The 19,782-nt window shown below is 44.1% G+C and overlaps 1 protein-coding gene across 1 annotated transcript; it reads left to right on the top strand.

Moving 5' to 3' along the window:
- The first annotated feature begins 312 nt into the window (after positions 1 to 312).
- LOC142803482 (uncharacterized) lies at positions 313 to 7,416 on the top strand. The gene is made up of 5 exons (XM_075888595.1): positions 313 to 808; positions 873 to 963; positions 1,485 to 1,604; positions 2,326 to 2,507; positions 7,287 to 7,416. Exons 1-4 carry the CDS (start codon positions 443 to 445, stop codon positions 2,466 to 2,468), a joined length of 720 nt encoding a protein of 239 aa, XP_075744710.1. The 5' UTR covers positions 313 to 442; the 3' UTR covers positions 2,469 to 2,507; positions 7,287 to 7,416.
- Positions 7,417 to 19,782: the final 12,366 nt, after the last annotated feature.

The following is a 19,782-nucleotide window of genomic DNA, read 5'->3' as shown; positions in this document are numbered from 1 at the left end:
GCTGGGACTGAAACCATACGCTGAAAATTTTCCTTAAAGGGGTACTGACAGAAAATTTTGGGGCCGAGGTAGCCTGCGGGGTCGATTCTCGAGAACATTAGTGTATCATCTGCAAGATATTAACAGCCAATATAGCTTGCAAGGTATTTTAAATCAATTATGAAATTTGCGTGAGCGATAGACATCTTCGAAGATGACCCCGAGGTGACCCTCTACTTCCGTGCCACGTGACCACGCCGCAACAAGTTATGGTGTCGTCATAGCCGCCATTTTTTTTTTTTTTCGCCATGTGCGCTACAGCAGATTGTTCGGCGGCTGCTCGCTAGTCCGTTGCATCAGCGCACACATTGAAAGTTTTGGGTTTGGTTAGACTGTGTTCCGGTTCGCTGTTCGTAAGGACTTCTTTATTTCGTTATGCTGTCGGGGCTGCAGTCGCACGCCAATGCCGAAAGCCTTCTGCGCTGTTTTTACCTGTCCGTCGAAGAGCGGATCAGGCGTATCGCTACATGCCTTTCCCCGCGAAGGGCCACGGCGGCAGAAGTGGATCGAGTTCGTGCGCGCGTGTGGACGTGCGAACTGGGATCCCGTGCAGAACAGTCGTATTTGTGGGCTACATTTCAAGGCCCAATGTTTCATGCCAACGACACTGGACTTGGCGGACATGGGTCGCCCGAAAAAACCTATTGCAATCCTCAAGTCTGATGCTGTACCGGACATTCGTCACGTTCACAGAAAAAAGGTCGTAATCCACAGGTTCCCCGCTCCTGGGCAGAGTGATACGAGACTGCCTAAGCGACCGCGACCCGAGGTTCGTACGCACAGCTTACATGCAATCCGAGAGTGCAGCGAATGATGTGTCTTTTTCCACGCAGACGTGCTCGGACAGAGGGCACGAGCCTGACATCTCAGTACAACTGTCGACTGACCATTGCGCAGTCAGCGACAATGTCATTACCATTTCAGGTGTGCTTTATATTCCACTCGTCTGAAAGTAGCCTTAGCTACCACTTCTGTGCTTCTTGGCAAGGGATAGCCAGCTATCTAGTTCTGAAGGCAAATAATCGCGTCTATTTTATGACGATGGGGTACGTTTCTTGGGTTTATTCCCTTTTTGTGAATTCTGCGGTGCGCCTGAGCATGCGGAACTGAGTGATTTTTTTGGCATAGCAAGTACGGTGTATAAATGGGCATAAATGTAACTTTTGTTCTCTTGTGCAGTTGATATCAGCTGGAAACATTGTTCACCAAGTATTCCCTATGGAATGCTCACTACCATGCACGAAACATTATTGAACTGATTTGTTTCCAGATTGAAATTCTAACGGGGCCAGCGAGAACACTAGGCAATATATAAAAAATCGTCATTTCATATAAGAAATTTGATTGTATCTTTGTTTTTAGTAATAATTGAGAGCTATCACTGCTGAGTAAATTATTCAATCAAAGCTGCTGTGAAATATCAACATTTCACCTATTTTGTACAGGCTGTCACATTGCAAATGTCCACACACAATGCAATGTTGAAGAGAAGAATACACAAGTGTCTCACAAACACGCATCAAGTTCAACAGGCGTTCAGACAAGGCCAACAATTAGCAATGTAGGTGAGTAATCACGGTGTTCCAGCCATGGAAAAGGCCAGTATTTCTGAAATTTCAGTGATTATACATTCCCTGGAAATGTTTGTAGCTTTGAGCAGTACCTGTGTGTGTATTGACTGCTTATCATGAAGAAATGAAAAGAACACGGCAAGAGTAGCTGTCCTATGCATTCTCTACAACGCATCAGATCTCGTGTTTTGCATTCTGCCCATCTGTTTCTTCATTTCTTGTGCTTAAAAGCATGAACTTTTCATCTGGCTTCTTGTAACTATAACTTTCCTGCAACTGTTGGGCTGAGCTCTTGTAACACTATAACTTCGCACAATTTGTTTGTCTTGCTACCTTTTTATTTCTTTTGCTGTCACATACGTGTAAACAGGAATGTTCGCTTGGTCTCGTTACTGGCTGTATTAACTGAATGAACAGTTTTTACAGCATCATCATTGCAGCTCTGAAGGTAAAATGCTAGAGGCCCATTTCTTCAGAATTAAGTGCAGGGTAATTCATCATCAGGGATTTGTGGATTCTGAAGCTTATCCTCCCTCCCCATAATCATATTGTTGTTTCGGCTAAGAAAACCCGGCGTGTTATTATCACGGTACTTCTGTGTCGGTATGTATATCATAGTCCACTATTTTCATTGCACCTTTTGCTTCATACAAGCACTATGGGCCTTTATATAGTATATTCAAGCTTAGTGCCAGTATTTTTGTTGTGCTTCCAGGATGTCAGACAGACCTGGAGCTTCCAGAAATTTTATTGTCGGAAGAAATCCGTCAGAGGACCTCCTGGCCACGCCCAGAGCCACTGCTTGTGTGTTCGGAGCCATGTTCAGAGCCATCTCTAACGTACAAGGATGATTCCTAGGACGAGACCTATGAGCCTGAGTCAGAACAGCTCTGAAGTGTAAGTGATGCTACAATCGCTTTGTCCATGTGGCTGTGAAGCAAAGTTTCAGCAAGTTTCACAGTCCTGTGGGAAATGCATGTAATTTAATTATGCTGCAACTGCCAGCATGAAAGACTGAATTTGGAATTGCCCGAGGTGTACAGGTGATTGTTGACCTCTTCGCAACTGTGCAAGCTACTCTACGTTTTAATACATATACTAAGAGACCAGTTGATTAGCTTAACACAAACCAACGCTTCAAGATCATCTTTCTGGGTGCTACTTGTTGCTTGTGATGCCTACATTGAAAACTAACTCCATTTCATGAATGTGTAGTACAACATTAATACAGACAATGAAAAGAATAGAAAAGGACAATTGGGCATACTCCCAAATAAAGTTGTTTAAAAAAACCGCACGTAAGTAGAAAAATACCGAGCTTACGGTGCATCACCAGAATGGATAAGAGGTGATCTAACTGTAAAAGAGTGGACTGTTGAACGAGTTGGTGTTTTCACATAAATACCACATCATCGTGAGTAGCACAACTAAACAGGACACACATGAAGGAACAGGTGTGTACACACCAACTGATTTTATTGAAGGCAAATCCACTCCATCATACATCAACAAGATGCACAGGCTTGCCATCACAACAACCAATACCACCACAACAGCCAAGAAAACCAATGGCATGTTCAACCTACTAGCCACTCTTTTCAGGCTATATGTGACCTTGTGCATGTAGAGAACCACTACGATACCTCTCTTTATGGTCTATGAATGAGCTGATATAGCATTTTAGAATGAGCCGAAATCCTAGGTAGAAGTAGACAGACAACTGCTTGCGAAACATTAAAGCATTTTTTATTAGGAAACTTGGTAAGAAGTGCAAACGCGGCACTTCTATTGCACTGCATAGTGCTAAAAGTTTATTTTTTTCATGCCTTGCTTCATTTTTTATGTATATTGGTTGTTGTGGTGGTGCGCATGTGCAGCTTGTTGATGTATAAATGTGTGGATTTGCCTTCGATAAAATCAGTTGTTAGTGTGTGCCTGTGCTCACCTGATACTTGCTGTGTGTTCTGTTTAGTTGCGCTACTCACAATAGTTTCTATGATATAACTGACCATGACGACACCCACCATAAACATTGCCCAACCAAAAAAAAAATATGGAACCACAAGTACCAGGGGCAGAATACCATGTACAGAACTGTTAGAAAATTTACAACAGTAAAAAGGATATGTCATTGCATGAGAAACTGACAGATCTGTCACTGATGCACATATCACCAGTTTTTTTATTGTGAATCTCTTTCATGATGTTACATGCCTGCCTTTTCTGATGCTGAAAAAATGGTGTTGCTGTCACAAAACAAAGGTATAGATTTGTACGAGCTCCAGTGTATGGCTGAATGGGAATTTTCACTAGTACTTAGTGTTCTGCTCTTGCACGCGCATTTTCACACAATGACCAGTTGGACCATCCTGCAACATGCAGGAATGTTTGTGAAAAGGGCCTCACACACTGTTGTGCCACGAATTCATTCAATCAAACGATACCTTCTGGCCTAAATGTTTATGCTGCTTCAAAGCTAGCTGTATTTAACTACTGACCTAGAGTAGCTCTGTTGAAGCCGTAGAAAAGTTGGAACGTGATTTTTAATGCTTATGCATCACGGAGAAGAAATGTCGTACCTTGCATATTCTTCATGAAAGGCTGCAACCATTCAAACTCTATATGGAATTGGGGTAATTTTTTGGATTTAAATAACAGTGGCCACTGGTGGTGTTCAGCACAAGTGTTTTTTTAAAGACAGGTGAATAATAATAATGTGAATGGTCGTGTATTTAGTATGAAAACTCTTCAATTACAGGTTATTACGTGAGGCTTGTGCGAACAGGAAGTTTATTATTTATGAGGAGTGCCTACTAGAGCCCTGCCAATTATGCCAGACTTGTGGTCTTCCTGCAGAAGCCACAGTGAAGGTGTGCATGTTTTGTTTTTCTCTCACAGAAAATGGTAAATAAATTATTATGTAAAAGCACTGACAATCAGCGAGCAGTGTAAGATTCATAACAATAACTAACGATGAAGAAAAAATAAAGCCAGAAAATGGAGGCATTGAGTCAACAAGTGTGATTTGTATTCGTGGCAAGTTCGGGCTATAGGTGACCGCTCTGTCCCAGTGCAAGTGTGGATAAGCGGTCGGCAATGCGTTTAAAAGTACACGCATCGGCGCTCCGTTGCGTGCGGTCAGAGCCGATTGTCGGGGGATAAAATGTGTTGACTACTACTTACTGTTAATATCTACGATCTTCTCTACAGAATAGGTGTATGACGCCTATGCAACGTTAACGCTTGATTGATTTGTGGCGTTTAACGTCCCAAAACCACCATATGCAATGTTAACGCTACCTGCTAGTAAAGCGCATACTGTCTTTCATAGGGATATGCTCGCCCTGGGTGACTCTCTTCATGCTTTTACACTAAATAACACCTTTGCTGTATCGATCGAGCAATGCTTGTAAGCTATGCGCACGCATGCACCACTGTCAACGAAACTAATCTTAGATAATGACCACACGTGGTTATCATGCTGCATACTATATATATACGTTCTTTGTTTGAATATAATGACCACACGTGGTTATCATGCTGCATACTATATATATACGTTCTTTGTTTGAATAAACGGTCTTTTGTTACTGGCTTCCACTCGTTACAGATCTGACACAGTTTGCAATAAGTTAGCTCGTGTTCCGCCTGCTACGCACTGCTTTAGAGTGACTCAACTTACATCTTTGCCATCTGCATACTACAAAAAAAAAAGAGAGAAAGAAAGATAGTAGAAATCGCACATATCTGGGCGATTACTTAGTACCACCGTTTGCACCTCATACGCATATGATTTTTTTTTTCTCTCATTCTGTTCACCATAAAATGTGGGACAGTCGACAAGTCTTGTCAAGAAAGGTTAGTGGCTGACGACGCTTTGCTCTACAGTGTGTTTACACGTGGACGCACATGTTTTTGCACCAGTAAAAATATACAAATTTTATTTAGGAGCTCAGAAGAAAGCTTTCATCGATAAATTACGTGCATTACAGTGCTACAAGAAGAAAGGCCTGCTTAAGGGGACAAGCATGTTTTTTTTTTCTTTTTTTCCCGAAAAATGACTGCTGGCTTCCATCGGTCAGTAACGGTAAGTAACAAAACCAGATTTTACGAGGTTACCAATCTAGCAAAGAAATGGCAATTCTCTGGCAGGTACCCGTAGGGCTCAATGTTGTCATCAATCCAAATTAACAAAACTAGCTAAGTAGCGATTTCGTCTTAAAAAAAACATTTTTTTTTTTTGAGTACGCTTGTGCATCAAAGTATCTCGCCACCTTAGTTGCGACCCTGACTTCATTTGACAAAACTGCTTGCTGCGCTTGTGCTCTAAAGAACGGACACAGCACTCACCATCACTGTTTTGGTACCAGATTGGGCTGGGAGGGTGGGGGTGGCAAAGGTTTGTTATTTCTGCAAATGCTGTCCCAGCAACGTTTCAATGGTTGGTTTTACTGTTCCATGATTTATGCAACAGATTGCTATCATCCACTTGCAACTTTCTTGCTTGTTCTGCTTGCATAACTGCTACCTTTGTTCTACCTGTCTTTGCACATTGACAGTCAGCCATAGCTTCGTGTGACCGTCTACTTAGCCTGCATTGCCAACACAGGGCCTCCCATGCCAGGGTGACGTGGAAGGCTATGTTCAGGCCGCCCTCACATCGTTTTCACACACACAGTGGAAGTTAGTGGCAAATACAATGCCATGATAGTTTTAGGGTGCTGCTTTGTGGAAAATATCAGTTTAGGAAATTCATTTTCAGGTATAGTAATAATAATAATGTTCATTTTCTATCAGTACAAAATATAATGATATAGGGGGTGGGAAAAGGCAACATTTTTAACTTCTTGGTGTAATAACGGAAAGAAAGGTAAATGTAACGGCTCATTGTCAAACGGCTCATTGTCTGTGTTAGACACAACATTCTTGAGATTTAATAAAGTAACTTGAGAATACTCACCACTTCACTGAGTTTCAATTGTGTTATATGACTACAGTATCAAAAGCTGTCCACGCTCGTTATTCATTTTGTTGCCTACGTGCGCCACCTTGCTGCAGCGCATGTTCTCTTAGGCACACACAGACCGCACGTGCGCCTGCATGCCTTGTGAGAGTAGAAGGGGGAGGGGGAGTGATTTTTTAGGAAAAGATGGAAAGATAAAAAATGGAGTGTAGAATGCACAAGAACTGTCTGTCCCATGAAAACACCTTAAACAATACATTCGCCAAGGAATGGGGACTGAGAGGACAGTGAAAATGAAGAATAGTAAGATAAATGAAGAGGTATACAAGAGTATAAAAATATGAAGTAATAAAAAGTGTGTGTGGGGGGAGTGGGGAGGTTTAAGTGAAGGAGGCATAAAAAAAAAGAAAAACTCGCATGACGGACGGAAATACAACCGTAGAGGCGCTCGACAAAAGAGCAAAGCGACTTTGAGAGGATACCAGTAGAGGGTAGCGAAGGAAAGAGTTAAAGCAAGAATTGCCACGTTTTGGTAATCAAACCCGTATTACTCTAAAGGGCCCTTTAAAGCTATAATAAAGTAGGCATCAATTTTCAGGCTGTCATCAAAAGGAGAATCCGAGTCTGCTTTCTGTTGTTTCTGATAATAAAGAGGTGCAACCACCCTTTCTCCTTGCTTCTTTTATGATCAAGTGAACCACTTGTTTGCGCAGGCTCTGTGGGCAGACTCCTTTTTGCTGTTCAAGAGTTACTGAATGGAAGCACTCCCGACAGCCTTTCAGTGGAACCCCCTTATGTGTCAAGTTCACTGAGGGCTGTCGACAAGACTGCGCTTGTGCAGTCCCACATGTCAAGATTTGCAACGCGTCAGTGACCAAAGAACTATTTCAACTGTACAAAGTTTGAAGTAACTTTTCTTGCTGTATTTTTGGTGACAAATGTACAGTACTCACAGATTGAAACAGTACAATTCACAGTTAATTAATGTTGACTCGAGCACTTAGATCAGAAATACATTTAGACAGCCAATTTCAGCACACTAAGATTGCGCCTTTCATAAAGATATGTCCACCTATTGAAACAACGGCCAGCCTGTCTGAGGCACTTTCACTGTTCACCCTGATCATCACACCAGATTTGTTGTGACATAAGATGGTTATCTAAAGCAATTGCATTAACCAGTAATTATACTAAAAATATTGATGTTGCGTTTCAATTCGTGAGTATTGTACATTGAATTCAGCCATCCATAAGACGGGCGAAACACTGATGACGTGAACTCTAAGCTGTAACTTCTACTGTTTGCAGCAAGATTGTCTTATTATATTGAACAGGCATGTTTTAACTTCATGCAGTCATAGATTTTCCTGTACCTCTGTCGGAAAAAGGCATGCGGAGTGTGCTTAGTTCAGACAATTCATGAAAGATTTTGCCGCAATCACTCAACCACTCACTGAGCTTGTGAAACGAAATGTGCGTTTTTCATTGGGTTCCATTCAAGCTCATACTTTTCATCACCTCAGTGCTATTTTGATGATATCCACTTTTGCAGGCCCACTGTGAGTCATCTACTTGTACACAGGTTTGAACTCATGCTAATGTCCACGGATCAGAGCTGTTTTAGCCAAATTCCAACGAGGACACAAACACATTATCACCTACGCTAGCAGCCTTCTTAAACTAAGTGTGCAACTACTCAATTTCTGACTGTAAATGCCCTGCTGTATTCTTTGCAGTCTCCAAGTTGAGCCCATATTTATATGGCATGATTATATCTGCATTTACGGGGCATCTTTCACTTTGTTTGCTTTTGTTACTAAATGATCCTATGGGCTCGCTAGGCTCTACAACTTCAATGATATAGCCATACAGTGTCATACAAATTGAAACACCCTCATCAGGACGCAGACTGTCCATCTTTTAACACAAAAGTGTTTTATGCCCGGTTCCACCAAGACTAGAATGATGCATTTCTATCGCAGTGTGTCAGGAAAAAAGTTGACATGATCACATGGCAAAAAAAAAAAAAGTTCCATCAGCGAGAATCGAACCCAGGACGCCTAGTTCCCCAACAAGAGATGCTGGGCGCGCTATTAATTGCACCGCAGTTGCACTCTGCAGGCTTTGTAAATGAGCCTTTGTATGTACGACTTTCCTCTCACAGTTGCACTTGTTTAGTGGGAAGTTGTCAGCGTGTGGGAGTGGTCAAGTGAAGTAAACGCACCCGTTCAGTGCGTTTTCACTAGGTAACTTGAATTTTGGCAACACCATAACACACCACGTGGTGGCAACCTTAGCCCAATTGTTGTAAAGTGTTGACCTCGTTCATCACAATCATTCATATCCAAAGATCTCTGCGACGCATTGTAAAAGCATTCCCCACACGAAGAAAATTGCGGCCAGGCTACAGGAAAGACATGATGTACATTCAGTTTCCCTCTAGTTCCGCTGTGACATTCAATGACTCTCTAACATGTTGTGAGTAGGTGACTTTAGCTGAAGTTTCTCATTGAATGAGTGACGCTCCTCTTGATGCCGCATCACATTCTATGATGACACTCACCTTTAGCTATTACATCTATCACTCTGCTTTGTTTAATCATTGATCATGGATGTAAGTCGCTAAGATGGTGTTGTACCACCAAATGTCAATGTTGGTGCATCTGTGCTGAACGGCGCTATAGAGAAACAAACAGACACAGAACTTTATTGAGGTCCTGAGGAACACTACCTCAAGAAGGTAGAGCAGCGGGCCTCTCCCACGTCGAAACGGGTAGGCCGAGTTTCATCGCTGCGTCGTGGGCCCTCTGGACAGCCCGGGGTTGATGTGCAAGTTTTGAGCACAGAGCTTCATTCCCCTTAAGTCATGTGCTGAGAATTGTGTAATAAGGGGCACTGCCAGAGCATGTGGCTATAGCTGCCAAACAAAAACACACATTCCACAAACTATGTTTAATGTACAGCAAACGCTCAAGTACTTTTTTAGCGACAGTTCTTACTTTCGTGTTATACCAGTTCCAACGACAGAGGGACAAAAAATGTTTTTCATCCACTTGATGAATCTAGCACTATCCATGACGCTGACACAGACGCTTGTGTCGCAGTTTCTCCAAGTTATCCACATCGCCAATGTGTCCATGTGTGTGATAATCTTAGCAGTGACAGAGATTGGACACCTGTCTCAACCATTGGTGTTTATTGGAACAAAAATTCCACCCCATCTTCCCACTGGGGGAACTCAAATAATTGTGTCGCAGTGTGGTGGGGATATCGCTTGAAAGTTGCGTAATTGGATATGGTTGGGAAATGCTTAATTGTTATTTTCTCTTATTCTTATTTATAGAATGAAGGAAAAGCGTTGCCCTCAATGAGTGGTGGGACGCTGATGTGCGATCCAGTGCCCTACATATTTGGGGTGGCCAGTGAAAGGCTGTGCAGCTCGAGCAGTCGGTTTTACTAGCAGACGCTGCCTGCGTCACTCTTGCGAGGCGAGAAGGGGGGGGGGGAAGCAAACAGTTCACACGATATGCAAGCATGCGGCACGATACGCGAGGCGCTAGCATGCGCAGTAAGAGTGTGTACATCGCCGCTGACTCAAGACATCGTGCAAATAAAAAACGCTCCATATTTAAAACATCAAAAGAAGAAAATGCATTGGCAAAACATCTTTTCGTTAATTTGTATCGATTTTGAACAGATGTGGTTCATGTGTTTACAATAACCACACTTCACCTGGTCTCCTGTGTCCTCTGTAAAATGATACAGACTTACACATAATCTACTAAACACAATGATATTGCTATCTGCGAGCCTGTAAAGACCACAGGTACAAGCCAAAGTACTGTCACATGCATAATGAAAGACTGCAAGACTACTTGAGACATTTTCAGAGCTTTGATTCCCTGGTGAAGGGAGTTTGCATAACTCTGCTTAGTCTGTTAGCAAATGTTTGCTTTTGTAAGGTTAAATCGAGTTTATTCTGCTATTCCTGTGACTTCATGTTTTCGTGCAAGGCAACATTTGCAGAGTGCATCTGATTAGGTGCCTGGAGTTGCATTGCATTATGTCCAAACAATGCTATTCAGCTCATGTTTCTTGTCATGATGGTGGCTTTGGTTATGTCTCTTTTTATTGCCCTTGCAGAAACGTATCATCCAAGTGCTCGCAGATTTTATGTGATGTTTGACAGAAGTCGAGATCCTGTCTGTTTCTATGTTCTATTGTCAGCTCTGCATGATGCTTGCAAATTGCTGTGTGTGACAACGTATTTGCAAGTTCGTGTTTACAAATAAAGAGATGTCAAGGACTGTTAAAAGAGAATACAAGTCCAGCACATACTCTTTCACCTGAGCCGATTGCTGACACGTGCATACAGAAGTTCACGTTGAGTACACTGTTATACTGGTTGCAAGTAATTTTCGAGATACAGTTAACACATATGCCCTTCATATTTAAAAGTGTTTATTAGATTCCATATTCAGCAAGAGAGATTGGTTGTAATTCTTGTACCCAACGAGCCAATTTCAGCACACTTTAATATTCGGGGTACCTAAATCCTGTGTACTCCTCAGAAGGGAAGGAGTCTCTTATTGTGGAAACAACACAGTTTGGCAGCACCTTTCTGTTTTGTTTGCCCAGGCGATGCCATACCATGCACACAAACTGGCGGTACGCTGTGTACCTGTAGCTCCTGAAAGAAAAAAAATAATAAAGAAAATATAGACTGTAGCCAGTATAAGCGCCAAAAGGACTTTTTTTTGGGAGGGGGGGCATTGGTGCTTACAATACTTTATTACTATAGACTGTGGTGCAAAATGCAGTTTACAAAAAAAAATGGGGAGGGTTGGGGGAGGAGGTACTCCCATTTTTTTTTCACGAAATGTATTTTGCACAACAGCGTAGTGTGCCTAAGCATTTTATGCGCGTTTTCGTGGGTGGTAAATCTTTGCAGGCAATCTATGGGCATATAAATTTCGACACGGTACGCGTTAAGGCGCCGCGAGTAATGCAACAGTACTGCTGATGCGAGTACGCATGCGCTTTAGAGCAGTAAAAAAATAATGGAGAAGAAAATTAAATAGAAAATGAATGAAGAATGAAAAGAAGAATGAATGCAGTAATGTGAGCTGCGTAATCACGTGTGAATTTCGGGCGCTCCAACCAGTGCTGGCCGATCTTCCATTAAAGCGTAATAGGCCATCGTCAGGACGTTTATATTGAGGCATACATCGGAAAATGCCTCATGGTCGATGATGTGTACACTTTCTCCTTGTAGGCTGTCAATTTTCTGCACCTTGTGACAGCACATAGAGTTACTCTACATGCTACCTTTAGGTAGCATCTAAAGGTAGCATAACATCATCATCATCAGCCTGACTACGTCCACTGCAGGACGACAAAGGCCTCTCCCATGTTCCGCCAGTTAACCCGGTCCTGTGCTTGCTGCTGCCAATTTATACCCGCAAACTCCTTAATCTCATCTGCCCACCTAACCTTCTGTCTCCCCCTATCCCACTTTCCTTCTCTGGGAATCCAGTTAGTTACCCTTAATGACCAGCGGTTATCCTGTCTACACGCTACATGCCTGGCCCACGTCCATTTCTTCTTCTTTATTTCAGCTATGATATCATTAACCCCCGTTTGTTCCCTAATCCACTCTGCTCTCTTCTTGTCTCTTAAGGTTACACCTACCATTTTTCTTTCCATTGCTCGCTGCATCATCCTCAATTTAAGCTTAACCCTCTTTGAAAGTCTCCAGGTTTCTGCTCAGTAGCTAAGTACCGGCAAGATACAGCTGTTATATACCTTCCTCTTGAGGGATAGTGGCAATCTACCTGTCATAATTTGAGAGTGCTTGCCAAATGTGCTCCACCCCATTCTTATTCTTCTAGTTACTTCAATCTTGTGGTTCGGCTCCGCGGTTATTACCTGCCCTAAGTAGACATAGTAGACATAGTCTTCTACAACTTGAAGTGCACTATTACCTATCTTGAAGCGCTGCTCTTTTCCGAGGTTGTTGTACATTACTTTTGTTTTCTGCAGATTAATTTTAAGACCCATATTTCTGCTCTCCTAGTCTAACTCCGTAATCATGAGTTGCAATTCGTCCCCTGAGTTACTCAGCAAAGCAATGTCATCGGCAAAGCGCAGGTTACTAAGGTACTCTTCATTAACTCTTATCCCTACTTGTTCCCATTCTAGTCTTCTGAAAACCTCCTGGAAGCACGCGGTAAATAGCATTGGGGAGATTGTGTACCCCTGCCTTACACCCTTTTTGATTGGCATTCTGTTGCTTTCTTTATGAAGCACTATGATAGCACGACGATAGTTATAGCGCGAGAACAAAACGAAGACACAGCGACAAAAAGGACATGAAAGACACGAGCGCTGTCTCTAAGTCGTCGTTTTGTTCTCGCGCTATAACTATCATCATGCCATACCAACTAGCCCAAGCTGCCACACTACTATGGTAGCAGTTGATCCCCTGTAGATTTCTTCCACGATGTTTATATATACTTCATCGACGCACTGATTCCGCTGTATCTGCATGACGGCTGACATTTCTACTGAATCAAACGCTTTCTCGTAATCTATGAAGGCTATGTATAGTGGTTGGTTATATTTTGAGCATTTCTCTATTACCTGATTGATAGTATGAATGTGGACGATTATCGAGTAGCCTGTTCGAAATCCTGCTTGTTCCTTTGGTTGATTGAATTTTAATGTTTTCTTTACCCTGTTAGCAATTACCTTTGTAAATAGTTTATATACTACAGAGAGCAAGCTGATCGGCCTGTAGTTCTTCAAATTCTTGTCATCTCCTTTCTTATGTATTAAGATGATGTTAGCGTTCTTCCAAAACTCTGGTACTCTTCCCGTCAGGAGACACCTCGTAAACAGGGTGGCTAGTTTTTCTAATACAATCTATCCTCCATCTTTCAGCAGATCTGATGTTACCTGATCCTCACCAGCAGCTTTGCCTCTTTGCATGCTCTCCAAAGCTTTTCTGACTTCTATCATTACTGGTGGGGTGTCATCTGGGTTATTGCTAGTTCTTATAGTAGTAAGGTCGTGGTTGTCCCGGCTACTGTACAGATCTCTGTAAAACTCCTCCGCTATTTTAACTATCCTATCCATATCGGTAGTTATTTTGCCTTCTTTGTCCCTTAGTGCATACCTCCGATTTTTGCCTATCCCAAGTTTTCTCTTCACTGCTTCGACGCTTCCTCCGTTTTTCAGAGCGTGTTCAATTCTTTTCATGTTATACCTTCTTACATCGCATACCTTACGCCTATTAATCAGCTTTGAAAGCTCTGCCAGTTCTATTTTTTCTATTGTACTTGAGACTTTCATAATTTGATGCTTCTTAATAAGATTCTTCGTTTTCTGAGAAAGCTTGCCTGTGTCCTGTCTAACTACCCAGCCTCCAACTTCCACTGCACACTCCATGATGATACTCGTCAGATTATCATTCGTTGTATCTACGCTAAGGTTGGTTTCCTCACTAAGAGCCGAGTACCTGTTCTGAAGCGAGACTCTGAATTCCTGTACTTTCCCTCTCAGTGCTAGCTCATTGATTGACTTCTTGCGTAACAGTTTCTGTCGTTCCTTCTTCAAGTCTAAGCGAGTTTCTAGGTAGCATATAGAGTAACTCTGACAGCACACAGATTCGAGCGCCGTTGCCGTAAGGCGGCAGTGTCCACAGTTGCAGCTGCGATAGCAGCAGGACTGCATGATCATTTGCGCCATACACCATCACGTGAAAATGGCCTGCAGTGCTAGGTAGTCGTGTGAAAAAACAAACAAACAATTTAGTCATTTTTTTTTTCACGTTTGCCGTCTGTGTCAAAATAAACGTGCAGTGACTGCAACCCCTAGCTTCCGCTCATTTTAATAATATTCTAAAGCGTACGTCGCAGGAAAAAAATGCCGGCCGTAGCAGGTGCCTTTCCTTGGCGCCGACGATTGTTATAGCGTGAAAAGAGAATGACAACAAAGAGACAAGAAGGGCACGAGCGCCAACTTCCAACTGTGTCCTTCTTGTCTATTTGTCGTCGTTCTGTTCTCGCGCTATAACTATCGTTATGTCATACCAACTAGCCCCAACTGCCACACTTCTTGGTGGCGAAGTGAGAAATGACCACGTGCCTGCCTTGTACAGCCCGTTGTAAAAACTCCAGAACTCTTGAATACGGCATGCCTCGATTAGAACTGGCTTTTGCTCGTAAGTCACGAGAACGTAAGTTATTCAATGTAATGTCGGGGCTGTGGCATGGCCTAGCATTATTTTCTTTCTTCTGTACCAAGAAATTCAAGGGCTCCTAGGTGGCAACTGATAAATAACGCGGATAGTAAATGTGCAAAAGACAAACATACTTAGGTTAAATGAATTCTACTGTAGAGCGTTTGCCCATGAATGTGTCGTGTCTTACCATTCAACATTGCCGACGCGAGGTTCCTCGTGGTGGTCATTGTCGCTGGCATCGCTGCTGCTGCTTTTCGACGAGTCACTCATTGACAGTGGGTCAAAGTGGAAGTGGTTGGCCACGTCAAATATGCCTTGTACGCCAGCCTCAATGGAATTGTCGTCCACAGACAACGATGATACGGACGACGACAACGAAGAAGATGACGGTGACGACATCGCGCCGATCGCGCAGCACGTGCGGCAAGAATGAAAATGCGAGCAGACGACGCAATTTACCCAGAAGTGCGTCACAGTTCTGTGTGCTGACGTAAACGATTGTTGCATTCGCTAGGTGGTAATAGTTGCACCCGGAGAGTAGAGTTACTGTACATGCTACCTAAAGGTAGCATATACGGTAACTCTACCGGAGAGGTGTCGTTTTTTGGAACCGAAACTGAAACTGGTCAATGATGAGGAGCCTGTAATTAAATATCTGCCACATGTTGCAGCAAACGATGTGCTGCGTTATGACTAACAAGCCCACAGCCACACATTGTAGCAAAAAAAAAAAAAAACGCGAGGCCAAACAAACCAATAAATTAACCACCACGACGACAGTTAAGACGGAGCACTACGAAAATGAGCTGCACACAACGGCAAAAGCGCTTGGCCTCTCTTTCCCGACGTGGGAGCAGATAGCATCAGTCTTGGACTGATTCTCAGGACCTTAATAAAGCTCTTCATACCATACCATACAACGACGCGGCTCGCGAAGCCATGGACGAAAGAAAAACTGAGGAGAGGCCCTATTGTATCCCAATGCATTGCGAGAAATGTGGCGGAAGTGATGTCAAATTTATGGGGCAAACAAAACAGCAGACGCTCCGCGGCGTGCTGTTAGCGCTGGTTCGCTTCTGCGCGTACTTCCTCGCGTAAACTTCGTGCGTGTTGTATGGTTTGCATGCAGTAAAATGTTGCGAGCACACCTTTCCCTCGGTGTTCAGGCGTGGCAGGCCCGAGCGCGGTGTGCTGAAATACTTCCTGGAGTGTTTTCGTGCAACAATTAACACAGAAACCACCGGTACGTGCCGCAGTCAAAATCATTCAGCTCTGCATTATCGTATTTGAACTCACCCGGCAGTGACTTACGCGTTCTGCTCGCCATAAAACCTTTTTTTTTCTTAGCGAGATTTCCCAATCTACAGGCCGATTAGCAGTTCTGCTTCCTAGCTATTCCGTGCAACGCCAGCCTAGTACTTGACGTACTTCACGTTGATGAGAAGACATATCACTGTATTGTATACGCGATCGTGCACTTAAAGTGTGTAATTCCAGTGCGCACACAACTAACACGCAGCGAGCGCACACCGTACAATACATGCACACCTAGCCCGATAACAAGAAAAGTCTATTGTCCTTCCGTATGAACGACACAACTTCTAAAAATGCAACACGATGCATACAGCACTAAACACAAAAGTTCGCGTGTGTTCTCAGTTGACACAATGAGTAAGAACTGACGGAGCGTACAGTTAAGAGCTCCGCATGCAAGTACCACGCATTATTGATCAACATGCGTGAAGCGAACATACGTGAAAAGTGCCACTAGGTACATCCGGCAGTGCATGCGATTCGCAACGAGTATACACTACAGCTAGACATCGCACAGCGTTCCTAAAAAAACACGCAGAAGAAGCAGCACTCTTGAATTGGCGGAGTGGTAGGTGTTCTCGCCGCCGGCAGAGAACACCTGCCACTCCGCCGGCCCCGCTTCTAAGGCCGCTGCGGCGGCTCCTCGCCGGAAATCGCGAAGTGTTTGTCTGCTTCTCCGCTAGGAAGCAGTGCGGGTATTTGCAAAGTGGGGTACTTAACTTTGTGGCTAGGTAGCGTGAGCCAACGCCCGATCTAAAGGGCACAGCCGGATACATCCATCCATTCATCCATGCGGCGGCTTCACGCATACGACGTCATGGCCTCTCCTTTGTTTTTTCTTCCTCCATGCGTGAAGCAGTCGGAGACCTCCTGTGACTGGCAGCGCCAACTAGGGACACCAAGAGCGACCACCGCAGAGAACACCCTCTTTCCTCTATCAATCTACAGACCGAATTTTTACCACCGCAAGGCACACTTTCCGAATTCTAGAATTTTTAGCCCACACACAGCCAGCCAGGTATACTTTCTCTTGAATTGATTTGGCTGAAAACGATTATCTTACCCAGTGCGCAGTTTTGTTTTTGCGCGTGCCGGGACTCGGGAGTACGCACGTCGCCTTGCGGAGCACAAGAGGCACCTGACTAATTGTCGTTTATCCCCGCATCTCATGTGGCGTGCCCACGCTCTCAGGAAAGTGCTCAGTGCACACCATAACAAGGCTAGCAATGGTGAAAAGTGATTTGAAGTGAACGAAAAAAGGTCTAAAACATCGATAGAGACTACTCGGAAACCTGTGGCCGACTCTGGTGACCTAGTGACGAGCTACTGGGTTTGCGGGTGGATCACCTTCAGACCCTGGGCTAATCGTAGCGAAGATTACAAAGGCAACAAAGAAACATCTTTTCCAGCGCACTGCTCAGATCACAGTCGCATCTCTCAAGTCGTAGTGGTCCGCACTTACGCTAGGGTCAAATAAAGGCACATAAAAATTAACCATTCAAACAATAACATAATGAGGAATGTAGGCTTGGTTAATCTGTGGATACACAGAATAAAATATTCAACTGGTAGATTACCTTACAATCAATATATCGCCATGTGATGAAATTTTCCAGGTTTAAGCGTGATAGGAATCACGATAGAGGCTAAGTTTTCCTGACCCACGAGCTCAATCACAGAGCTCCGCGAGTGCGCCCGCGCTCAATGGCTCCCAAGAGCGGGCAATTGATGACTAGTGTTGAGGATGTGAATGTTCTCGTCTCGTGGGACGCACTGTAAGCGACCCGGCCTGCCAATTCAAGGGGAGAGACTCGGCGTAGGGAAGAACAATCACCTTACCTTTTTTCCGCAAACAGTGACCTCCAGATACGGGGATAGACCTGATTCAGCCGCAGAATCGGTGCACAGTGTATGTCACCCACCAGACAATGCAACAGCACTCATGCTGTCGGTGCTGATGGCTGTCATTAAGCTATGCACTGCGGCTCACTGAAGGGTGATGCCTCACATCAGAAATGTTCTCAGGTTCTTGTATCGAAATACAGGGCCCTCCAGACGACGCCTGACTCAGATCCTCTTGCAGAGACAGGCGTTTGTGCAGTTTTATTGTCACTTTCATTTATGAACTTTACTGAACTCAGCAGCGACGCGAATACGCTACCTCCCAGTCGTAGCGGATACGCTTATTACGCCGTCACGCTTGTAGTGCTGAGAATGGAGTACAACGCCAATATGAACTTGACGCGCGTACGAGTCGGCTCTTCGCTTGTTGTCAAGCAATGCGTTCGTTCTATTTGGCTCTTTTAGCTACTGCGGTTTCCTTCGTGAAGCACCAAATGTAAGTTTTTTTCGGCAGTTGTGTAATATTTAATCTGTCTCTAGTTGGCTTAGGTATGCTTTCTGTCGGTATGAAACACTTTGTGAGCTGGAGCTCCAGGCGCTCGATAATTTTCCTTCCGATTTTACCTCTCAAAAGCCTTTGATGCCGTGACACCATGGCGGCTAGCTCAACCAAAGTATTAGACACGCCTATAGTTTCACAGTAGAGGAGTGCATAGCAATACATAGGGCACTTTTTATGCCTATTCTGATAATGGCTAACTTTATATTTCTCTGTTCTACCCCGTTTAAGAGGCAACGTATAGTGCACGGCTTATGACGAAGATTGAACCGAGTTCAAAAGACTGGCTTCCTTCATCCCCGCATTCTAAGCAAGAGCTGTAGCCCTGCAGGCCAGATTTGAAGGTCAATTTGACGTCACACGGGCGCTGCCAAATACGAAAGAAGGGCAGCATACGCAGCGGTAGTGGTCGGTGAGAGTGGGAACCTGGTTTCCCATTGCACCTTAAGAGACACGATTGGAATTGAGGCAGAATCTGCGATTTATCTGGAAATATAACTCAAGACATGTCCGTTCTTCAGCACTGTGTAAGGCTCACGTCTCGTCCTAACTTTGCTGAGGCCTATTATATCTCATTGGCCACCCTCTAATTTCTCAAATGGGACAGCTAGACTAGCCTCTCTAGATAGCTTTCTAGCGTTGAAGGTAGCCAAGTTCAGGTTCCAATGGCGACCTGTCAGGACCCAGAGATTCTTAGCACCCTCTGCTGCGACGCAGGTCTGACCATCGCTATAGTGTCCGCCACCTTCGACAGTAGTTTCGCAGCCGCCGATGACTGAGAGCCAAAGGTTAATTGCTGTAGTCATGGAATTATAGGGCCAAGTGCTGCACCAGGGTGGCCAATCCTGCTCTGGTGAAGAAGTGCATTACTGGCAGGAGGTCGCCAGTGAGGCCGCACCCCAGAACTCTTCTTTGTTCTTTAAACGATTTTTTATTGCGCATTTTAATTGAATGTACCATTGGGAATCGGGAGAGGCGCGGCGATGGCGTAGTGGTTAGAGCATCCGCCTTGCATGCAAAAGGTCCGTGGCTCAAATCCCCGTGCCGCACAATTCCCAACTGGATAAAAAAAAAATTCGCGTGGTGATGGAACTGCGTTAAGAGGCCTGGGGTGCGGCCTCACCGGTAACCACCGCCGGGAACCCACTCCCTCACCAGAGAAGGATTGGCCACCCTGGTGCAGTATCTGGCCACTACCTCCCACATGCATACGTCAAATAACTCTCGGCCCTCAGTCCCCAGCAGCTGC

This window comes from Rhipicephalus microplus, chromosome 3 (assembly GCF_043290135.1).
Source record: "Rhipicephalus microplus isolate Deutch F79 chromosome 3, USDA_Rmic, whole genome shotgun sequence".
Lineage (NCBI taxonomy): Eukaryota > Metazoa > Arthropoda > Arachnida > Ixodida > Ixodidae > Rhipicephalus > Rhipicephalus microplus.
This window is presented reverse-complemented; position numbering and strand designations above follow the sequence as displayed.

Bases quoted from the DNA above. Each gene is read 5' to 3' on its own strand.
- LOC142803482 (XM_075888595.1), top strand. From the start codon at position 443: ATGCCGAAAGCCTTCTGCGCTGTTTTTACCTGTCCGTCGAAGAGCGGA. The intron at 809-872 runs GTTCGTACGCAC...TTTTCCACGCAG, and splicing joins CTAAGCGACCGCGACCCGAG to ACGTGCTCGGACAGAGGGCA. The intron at 964-1,484 runs GTGTGCTTTATA...TATTTTGTACAG, and splicing joins CAATGTCATTACCATTTCAG to GCTGTCACATTGCAAATGTC.